This window comes from Engraulis encrasicolus, chromosome 11, assembly GCF_034702125.1.
Source record: "Engraulis encrasicolus isolate BLACKSEA-1 chromosome 11, IST_EnEncr_1.0, whole genome shotgun sequence".
Taxonomy (NCBI): Eukaryota; Metazoa; Chordata; class Actinopteri; order Clupeiformes; family Engraulidae; genus Engraulis; species Engraulis encrasicolus.
In genome coordinates this window covers 50,912,797-50,922,817 of record NC_085867.1, presented here as the reverse complement: position 1 = coordinate 50,922,817, position 10,021 = coordinate 50,912,797, and the positions used below count along the sequence as shown (strand labels likewise).

Here is a 10,021-nt window from a genome sequence, read left to right as displayed (position 1 = left end):
ATAAAACTCCCAACAGCCAACACAACTGTAAATTACAACTCCTCCTCTCCCAAACACTGATTAAGCAATGTTGTTCTCCGTCTCCCTCACACACACACACACACTATGTATTCCAAGCTTCACTCCCGGTAAATAATTTAAAAACCACATCCTTCATTTGTTCTAGTGTTCAACAAGCACACACACAGTTGCTGAAATGGTGGTTCCCCTGACAGAATTCAAGCAGCATTCCCCAGAAAGGGCTTGCCAGAGTGTTTCGAGTTGAATCTAGGTAGATAAACATTTTGTACCCATACGCAAGACGCATAATACAAGGTCGAGGAGGATTCAGTCGTTAGTGACATACGTTAGTGGATGGAGATGTTACGAAGCATCTAAAGTGCCTGAGAATCACTGCACAGGACTTTACCAGAGGTATCAATCTTCTAGAATCTCCCATTTGATCGAGCGCTCTCTCCTTCTTTCTGACACACACGTGACAGACCATGGAGGCACAAATCTGCACGCGCACACGCACACACACACACACACACACACACACACACACACACACACACAGTGCCACATTGCCTAAAGGAGGAATTTTCTTCAGTACTGGACAGTGTAGATAAGAAAAGAATGTGACTGGTTCAGCATGTCTCATACCTACATACAGTATCTACTAGCTGACTGTAGGGAGGTGTGAAAGTGCTGCTCCCCACAGCAATTGTCCAAATACCTCCGTAGGGCACTAGGCACCACCATATCTTAAACCCCAAACTACAGCATAGTAAAGCCTAGGAGTTCTACATTCCCAGATTCACCTCCCATTCACACAAATTCATTTCTTCCATTTCTTCTTCATTTGTTGCTGGCTCAAAGGCAATAGCAAAACATCTTCAATAGCAGAAACATCTTCTGGTGTCCGTGAGAAGATTGCACTGTCGTCCCAGGTTGAGATCCATTAGTGGTGCCTTCTTGACATTCTCTGGGTTAAAAGGGGTTGGGGAGGGAGATGTACAGTATGCAAAAGGTGGAAATGCAGGAATGAGAGTTGAGCAGCAACATTTTTAGCCCAGCATAGCTCTTTTTTTTTACTTGGTACTCCACAGAGTCGCTACTTTGACCTTTGTTTCGTTAGTTGACCTTTGTTTTCATTTGTTCACAATTTTCCAGCATTTGCTTTGAACACATTTTCTTTATTCTTACATGATCTCCCATATACTGGCTTTCCCTTGTAACTTCAATCTTGTCTTGTCTATTACCTTCAGCTCTCATCTCTACATCTCCGCTCACTTAATTTCTTCCTTCTTTCCTTCATTCAGTCTCCCGTCTTGTTCTTCCTCTCTCTGTCGTCTGTGGTGGATCAGGAGTACTTGGTGTTGGAGATCTTCTTCCACAGCAGGGTCTTGAGGTTGTTGAGCACCAGCGAATGGTGGACCTCCATCTGGCTGGCCAGGCCGCTGAGGGTGACGCAGGTGCGCAGCTGCTTCTCCAGGTCGGCGTGGAGGTCGGCGGGCGTGCCAAAGAGCAGGAAGCTCTGCAGCAGGGCGCATACCTTGGCCAGGTTGGGCTGCACCACCTCCGTGTTGCACTGGCGCGCCAGCCGGTCACAGGTGGCCGTGCAGTCGCGGCCGTACGTGCAGTCGGCGTTGGTCTGGCAGGTGCGTCCGCGCAGGTAGCCCCGCACCGCCGCCTCGCTGGCCACGCCGCGCAGGTCAGCCATCTTGCAGTCATACTGCTGACTGTAGCCCACACGTTCGGGGCCCGAGTCGCACATCAGGAAGCTGCCGTAGGCACCATGGAAGGCGTCTTCCACGAACTCAAGCAGCCCAATGCTGATGCGCGCCCGCCTCGGCCAGGCCGGTGCCAGCCAGCGGTTGAGAGCCACCCCCACGGCCTCGGGTACCACGGGCTGCAGGGACGGGGGCACCTCCAGCCTCCAGAGGGCAGTGTGGGCCACGCGCTCGGTCACATACAGGTGGCCGCAGAAGCCCAGGAGGCGAGGGGTGTGCTCACGACCAGCCAACGCCAGGAGCACCAGCAGCTCAGGCACCTGCAGCAGTGCCCACACAGACTTGGCCTCAGCCAGGGACACCTTGCCATCCTGGTTGACGTCGGCCAGTGTCACCACCCGTGCCACCAAGGTGGCCAGGGACGCCTGCTCTCCCAGACTCTCCTGTGGTCAGGCATAGAGAGGGGAGAGGTTAAAGCCTGATTCATGAAGATAAAATATGTTTGAGAGTATTTGAAGAGTTTCATTGCAAAATGGTGTATATCCATTTTAGAACATTTAAATGCATGTTGTATGTTTAAAAAGCATGTTCTCAAAATATTTGAATGGCAAGAATTCACACACAGCTGATACGACGTATGAACAGTCATTTCCAATAATACAGTGGAAAAGTCAAAACGAAACTCTTCATTTCTAGTTAAAGTATGGAATTGAATGTGCAATCCAGCAGTCATTCCCAAGGCACCAACACATTTTTCAAATATCTTGCCACTGAAGGTGAAGAACACAATTTACAGTTTGAAAACGCAAGTTTTTCCATCTTGCCAAAAAGAGACAAAAGAGGATGATGATGGATAGACAGGTCAGACCTTGAGGAAGGAGTGCAGCATCTCTCTAAACTCGTCCATGGAGGTGCCTCTGGCGGGCTTGTCGAACAGGCTGCTCTCGGCTCTCAGTGCGGAGCCGGGGACACCGTCGCCGTTGGCCAACTCCTCGATGCCACACTTGATCACCACCGCCTTCTCCTTCCACATCCCGTTGTACACCTGCAAAGCCATGCCATATGTCATGAAAAGTTGTACAATAGTCACAAAAACCATGCCATATGTCATGAAAAGTTGTACAATAGTCACAAAAGTGTCACAAAGAGTTCTTTATGTGGAGTTTCTGTTTTTCAGTTTGGCTAGATTTTTTTGGTGATCAAAAATTGTTAGGTTGAAGCCTGTTTCACCTCTGAAGCACACATCACTGACTTTAACTGACACCAACTGCCTCAAGTGTTTTCCCTGTTTGCTTCAGTAAAAAAAAGAAACATTTACTACAAACTACAGAGTTACTTCTATGCCAACACATTTGTGGGATAGTTTAATGTCAAACTTATATGTTAAGCACACTACCAGTACACATATTTTATATTGTATGTGAATGTCTTAGTGCCATAAAGGCTAATGTAGTGCATGCTATACATGTAAAATGACCAGGCACACAGCTTCGTACATCACCACAGAATGAAATATAGCAATTAATTAAAGTATTATATTTCTAAGTGTTTGTAAGTGTGTAGTAAAGATGGTATGCGTTACTGTAAACATAAAAACAGTAAGCACGTGCGTGTGTGTGTGTGTGTACCTGATGTGCTGGCGACGTTGACAGGCATCTCTGCAGGGTAAGAGTTCTCTCCTCACAGAGAGCCTTACAAGCTGAGCCAGCAATGATTCCCCTGCGGTAGTGATCACACTAAGAGAACAGAAGGGGGGCAGAGAGAGAGCGAGAGATCAGACCAGTCCAGTGTACGATTGACCACTTCAATGGGTGTCACTGCGCTTTTGGTAAATCATAAAAAGATTCCTTTAGTTTATAAAAACACAAATGGCAACATCTATCATGTACTGTCATGGCATGTCCTTAAACGGAAACAAACTGCTATGCTAGAGGCCAAAGAGAACTCATTGAGTGAGTGTTATTTCACGTCTCTAGCTACAGGCACACTCCACCCTTTTCATCAGAAACATTTTGCAGTTGCCCAAGGTTACACACTTGATCTTTACAACCATCACTGGATGTGGCAATAGATTCTCCAATTTGACAGAAGCGAATCAGTCACGAGTCACTCGATCAAAAGACATAGACCAGTAACAGGCCACTTGGTTTTATCCTCTTCAATTGTTTTTATGGAAAAGTATAACACACAACTGTTTCTAATAACCTGGAAGAGTTGGATAATACAACCGATTCCCAAGTGCATGCCTTGCCAAAGTGATGGCTACTAAACTACGCAACCTGTCTTTAGGAGATTTATTTCTAGAGATAATTTAAAAAACACAGAGAATGATTACAGTGTGTGCACAGTAAATGGCTGTGTACACAAATGTCTGCTGACTAAATAGTGGAGATTGATTTTGTTTAGTTTAAAAAAAAAGTTTATTTCAAATTTGCACAAAATAAAAGAGAATCGCACCACCATCACATTTTTATTGAAGCCAAATGTAGCAGTGTGTGGTAATCTTCTTTTCCTTTGTACGAGTTGTGAACATGCTATTTTCGAGCATCCATCAGCAAGACACTGTGAGCCGTGCAAGGGGATTTTGTATTTATTTTGAAACTTGCGAGTCCCCACTGACACAAAACGGGACATTGCATTGTATTTCTGCTGTTCCAAGCAGACATGGAATCTGGCATCATGTGAATCATGCCCGGCCAAGACTAAATATAGTCACATCCACAGAAATGTATTTTGCCCTTTACAAACAAAATCTCCCTTTGCCATTATTATGGGCATCATCATCTGCCGCTCGACACGAATAAACACAAACAACAAAAACAAAACACACAGATTCTTGTATCTACTGTCCTATCCAAACAATCTTTTTTTTATCTTCATGCAACTCCATAAACCACTATTTACAGAAAATGCTCTGGGTTTTTTTTTCAGGGGAAGTTCAATTTCATGTTTTTTTTTCCAGAGCATCAGAGTATGGTGCAACAGTTCACTGACTAATGTAAAAAAAAATATTCAACGTTCATCTACAAAATCTTATGTGCATCTCGCTGCAATAAGGTGTGGACCCACTTGAACCACTGAACTATCCCGAGGTCTTAACTCCCAGTTCCTTGACTCGCTTATTGTCAGACTCACACAGCCTTAATCTTTGACAGACCAAAAAAACAACCCTGCATGCTCACACACATACACACACACACTTGTTTAAAAGCTAAACTGTCCTGGAATGTGAGGGCAGTCCTGCAAGAGAGTGGCCTACATTCCTCATTGCCTTGGGTGGAAGAGGAGCCACAAATATCAAACACGAACGCCCAAATATCATCCTTACCACACAGCACAGTGCTGACCAATCAAAACCACTCATGAAGCTGCAAACTACACGTTAGATCTGCTCTACACTCTCTGAATTCACTTCTTGCACAACTCAATCCTTCACCACTCACTAAACATTAACATAGAGGTCGTGCACAAAGAAAACCACATGAATAGTCATTCTCTCAGTCCAGTGCACACATATTCTCTCAAGTTTAAGATTCCATCTTCTAGACAGATTTGTAAATATGTCCACAACGCTGTCATTCTGCAATGTAGGTATATGTCCAAAATGAGCAATAGAATCTAGAAGGCTGTAACACCTCTTACCTGTACCGCTTTGCGGGTTGAACTGAATTACAATTCTTGTCAATTTCCATACCCTTTTTGCTGCAATCTTCTGTGGGCTTGACACTGCTCCTGACACAGCCATTCTATTAGTTGACATGGCAACAGACCTCGCCAAGCCAATGCTTTTAGCCAAGCGGCCTTGTTATCTGACAGACTTTTGTAGTAATCATGTCACCGTTTATTCTAAGCTTTCTGCACTCTGAAGCATACGCATCTTGATCCATATGTTATTAAGTTGTCTGTTTTTAGGAGTATGTGCACTAGAGCAAGAACAAAGATTGCATTCCTCAGAAAGCATTCGGTGCATTTTTTTTTTACTCCTCAAGGCACATTAGCACAAGTAACATTTTCATCTAATTTAGGTCTTGCATAAACCAGGTCAATTTTCCCCCAGAAACTTACAGCAACAAAAAGCTATTTCTACTCTGCGATTATTGTGCAACACTAGCATCTGAATGTGCACTGAGTTTTAAGCCGTGTTTACAATACAGCACATTTGCGGTATGCACCTACTGTGATGAGACTGAGATTAAATTGGGGCTTTTTGGAGGAGAATTTGTGCTTTTCACTTCCTTGTTGATATATGGAGCTTGAGACTTTTTGGAGAGCTGCATGTGATGTAATGCAAGTTAAGACTGTAGCAAGAAGCCTGACGGCCAAACTCTGACCTCCAAATGACCGGACTTACTGTACTCACAGTAGACATTATTGACGAAACCCTTACCTGGGGTTTATGTTGTTTTGAATAATGTGATTGAATGGTGACAAGGCCACTTTCACCAAAGGTTAATCGAGAGTAGGCTAAAAGCCCCTTTGGATTTGTTTTTTGAAAGCCTCTTTTGGTGTGGGTAGCATGCAACTGGGAAGGGAAGGATTACTGCTAAACAGGTCTACAAATAACTTTTTTCATCACTAGCCAATTTTTTCTACCAGCCAACCCGAATTTGGGCCGGTGTTAATTTAGAGCCCTGCTGGTAAAACACTTGAGTGTGTGTGGGCTGTTTTCAGTCCACTATTTCATTCAGGATAAGTTACATTGCATACTACACCTCTGTTTGGAAATTTCATGACAGTCTGTAAAGATCCTATTGCGTCGTTTGGAGAAACAAAACAAAATTGGGTCAAAATGCAAAATGTTGGCACACGCAGGCAGCGGTCCAGGGTAAAGAAGGTCAACTATTAAGTGTACTTCACTGGATTTTGCCATGCATTTTGCTTGCTAGATGACCTTGGTCTTTGTATGTATCGAGTTGCAGACACATCCTCAGTACACATAGAGAGGAGCAAGGTCAACACCTCCCGTATTCCATATGCGAACACTCCAATAAAACTGGACTAGTTTCAGATCAAAGGATCGACTGGCAGTGCTGCTGTGTTGTCTCTTCTGCTCGTGGCATTACAGTGGATACGTTAGAAGTTTATCTCGTGCCCCTCTAATGCCCATAGAAATTTTAATCCCTTTTTTTCTCGACTTGCTCTCAAAGCAAAAGGGTGATAATGGTAAAGCTGTAAATCTGTAACATTATATGACATATTCTTGATGGCAATGCCTGGCACACCAATCTTAGTAAGTTGTACAGCATGAAAGGATGTTTGGATCATCAAAACAACAATTCCTGTATTCTCCTGGTCCCCAAGTAATGGTGCATTCCCCAGGGTTGGGAGATGGGATGTTTCTGACCTCCTACTTGCTGAAATGCATTGGAACGCCTGTTGAAGCGGAATGTTCAAGTCGTGAGCTGGGGCAAAAGCGAAGCAAACCGACTTCGTCCCATTGACAATCGTGATGTCATCACAGCAATGGCAGCGCACAGTGTTAGGAATAGTTTATGTTGCACATTACTTAGCAATCACCATTCTATGGAAAAATAGAGTTGATTTGGACAGGTTAACAGTTGCAAAACCGCCCATGAACCTTTCTAAGGTGTAGTTATTGGCATTGCCTCTTTCAAAGATGAAATGCGGCTACATGAAAAACAAACGCATGGTATTGTTTACACCTCGTCGTTTACATTGCTGACATCTTAGAGAAGTGTATATGTATTTTTGTCCCTCCATGTTTGTAGTTTGGTTGGCTTGCTGGTTGGAACGCTTTCAAGTGGGAGGTAGCTGCCTTCTGGTTGCCTACTAGGAAGCTCCTACCTCTGGGGAATGCACCATAAGCATGCAGCAGGGCACTAACTAGTATGTGGTACTTACGATGACCATGTGACAGACGTGCCCCCTACACAGCTCGGTGTAGGAGGAGTACTGCATGTAGAGGGCCCAACTCAGCAGCAAGATCCCCACCCACACCAACAGCAGATACTTCACCTTCACGGCTGGCATACGAGACTACAACACAGACAGAGACAGGGCGGGGGAATGGATACATATATAACAGAATAAAGGACAAAAAGAACACAGGGAGGTAAATAAGGTCAGAGAAGTAAGGCGCTGCCGTCAAGAAAATGGCTGCACACGCGCGTATTCACACACACTAGTGTCTTTACAGGGACAATCCTCATGAGAACAAAGCTATCTTCTGAAAAATGGTTCCCATGTTGTAACAGTTTGTATTCCATAAATGGACAAATGTAGGATGTTATGAACCTAGAAATAACAGGATTACAATGAGCACGAAAAATCAGGATTGTTAAGCCGGGGTCTGTGACCATGCCCATGCGCTCTCGACCCAAAACCGGGCAAGGTACCCCAGAGAAGCGCATACATCATCAAATAACGGGACCACTTGCAACTTGGCCTGGCTCTGGTGGGGGTACAATTTATTATTTTTGGCTACATGAGATAAATTACGCTATGCTACCTATTGGAGCATACTGTGCGCTTGTTGTAGCCATACCTGCAAGCCCTTCGATAACGGGCAGAAGAGCACCAGGTGCAATAGCCTTCGCAAACTCCGCGGCATCGTCGATGCTCCTTTGAAGACCCGAGGCCCGCGTTGAAGGGGGGTGGGTAAATCCGGATAGTCCAACTTCACCGTCTGGTCACATTCTTACTGAAGGGTGACAAATCGTTAAACATCCACCCACTTGTTCGCTGATTCTAAACAGCAAAGGCGTCAACTGCATGTCCATCGTCCGAAAATCGCATGCGGCAATAACGGCATGAGCATGAATAACCCAAGAAACTGACAGATCACTCAATCCACCATTAGAAAGTGGGCTTCATGGCGTGTCAACAAAGCTGGAACAAGAATGGTACCGAGAGGGAAACATGTTTCATAACCTGGGGTAGCAGGGGTAACGACGCCATTCGCCAAGTTTTGCCATTCCACACAGTGTCCTTGGTCGAAAAGAGAGGAAATCTCAACAGAAAGGCATCCCATTCCATGAATCAAACAGGAAAGACGAGCTGGAAGTGGATGTTATTGCGGTCCATCGCTGGGTTCTAGCTATGCCATCTGCGCCGGCTATGGCGAGCCCATATGGTTAAACCGGTCCAGTAGCAGATGTCAGAAAGGTTGGCACAGATGTTACGGGCCGCTTTATTGTAAGGACCGATTTTGAAATGCTAGAAGCCTTGTCAGCCGTTGCCTTCCAGTCGGCCAACCTCTGGGTGAAGTCTGCTGCTACGCTTCAGCGTAGCGACGAAGGCGACTTTAAAGGGGAGGGTCTGGTGCACAATCGCAGTTGACGCGGGTTTTCTTGTGCCGACACAAATGTCTGCATTTTTGTTTTAACCTACAATTAAGAAATAATAAAAATCGAAAGGACATGTATTGCGCCACAAAGACTGCCTGGGTGACATTACGCACACATTTGTATGGCTCGTCCCTATAGGCTACTGGCCAAAAAAAGAACGCAATGGATTCGGTGGCCGTCCAATGCAATCTCTCTGCTTAATTCAGAATTCAGAATATATTGCCCTTCTTATGCCTTGAATGTAAATTTGGTATTCGGTATATTATAAATGTTTGTATTCAGATTTTGCTTCTTGCATTACGCATGTGCTGCAAGGTGCTTGGTTGTCCTGCTGACTCCGAGACCAGTCTTTCAAGTGTAAACAGAATGACTTGTCGAAATACTACCAGAAGAGGGCGACACAGATTAATAAAAACTGTTTTGGGGGCTAGGGGTAGGCCTATGCATTGCACTGTATCAGAGACGATTTCAGTCCGCAACTGTGCAACAAGTCAGTCATTAAAGACAAACCATGAATAGAATATGACACTTTATTTATGTCAGACATTTAAATGTACATGGACTGATGGAATAGCAGGCCTATCGAACCTCATTAATGCACATGTCAATTAGTCTACATCTACAATGCTGAAAGGGGATAGGCTTATCAGGGCTCTAATTAGGTTATTCATCACCACCCAAAACGACTAGTAGATTAATCTTAGCCAAACACATACTCACTAATGGGTCAAATTGGCTAGCAAGATATCTTTCCCACCAGTTAACCTGAATTTTTATTCCGGCAACCAGCATTTGGCAGGTTGCCAGTGGTGTTCATTTAGAGCCCTGGACATAATTATTAATGATGTTCATTTGATGTGGATTTGAGGTGATGGTGCATGTCAACGGATACAAACAATCTATGCGATAGAAATCTTTCTGGGTTCATTCTAGTAACGGTTATTGATTTCCAGCAATATTGTCACTTGGGACTGGGAGTGGGGGTATGAAACATGTCAA

At 44.5% G+C, this 10,021-nt stretch overlaps 1 protein-coding gene across 2 annotated transcripts; it reads right to left on the bottom strand.

Annotated features, from left to right (window-relative positions):
* Positions 1-1,337: 1,337 nt before the first annotated feature.
* dipk1b (divergent protein kinase domain 1B) lies at positions 1,338-9,020 on the bottom strand. 2 transcript variants are annotated; one of them, XM_063210878.1, is made up of 6 exons: positions 8,607-9,020; positions 8,221-8,376; positions 7,578-7,712; positions 3,344-3,451; positions 2,584-2,760; positions 1,338-2,158 (listed from the first exon to the last, which is right to left on the bottom strand). In XM_063210878.1, exons 2-6 carry the CDS (start codon positions 8,284-8,286, stop codon positions 1,346-1,348), a joined length of 1,299 nt encoding a protein of 432 aa, XP_063066948.1. In that variant the 5' UTR covers positions 8,287-8,376; positions 8,607-9,020; the 3' UTR covers positions 1,338-1,345. The 2 variants fall into 2 exon arrangements, with proteins under 2 accessions (XP_063066948.1, XP_063066947.1); XM_063210877.1 differs by having other exon boundaries at positions 8,221-9,020.
* Between the last annotated feature and the right edge of the window lie 1,001 nt (positions 9,021-10,021).

Coding starts and splice junctions, on each gene's coding strand:
- dipk1b (XM_063210877.1), bottom strand. CDS start 8,286: ATGCCGCGGAGTTTGCGAAGGCTATTGCACCTGGTGCTCTTCTGCCCG. Junction 7,713..8,220: donor CGTTATCGAAGGGCTTGCAG/GTATGGCTACAA, acceptor TCTGTGTTGTAG/TCTCGTATGCCAGCCGTGAA. Junction 2,159..2,583: donor TGCTGCACTCCTTCCTCAAG/GTCTGACCTGTC, acceptor GCCTGACCACAG/GAGAGTCTGGGAGAGCAGGC.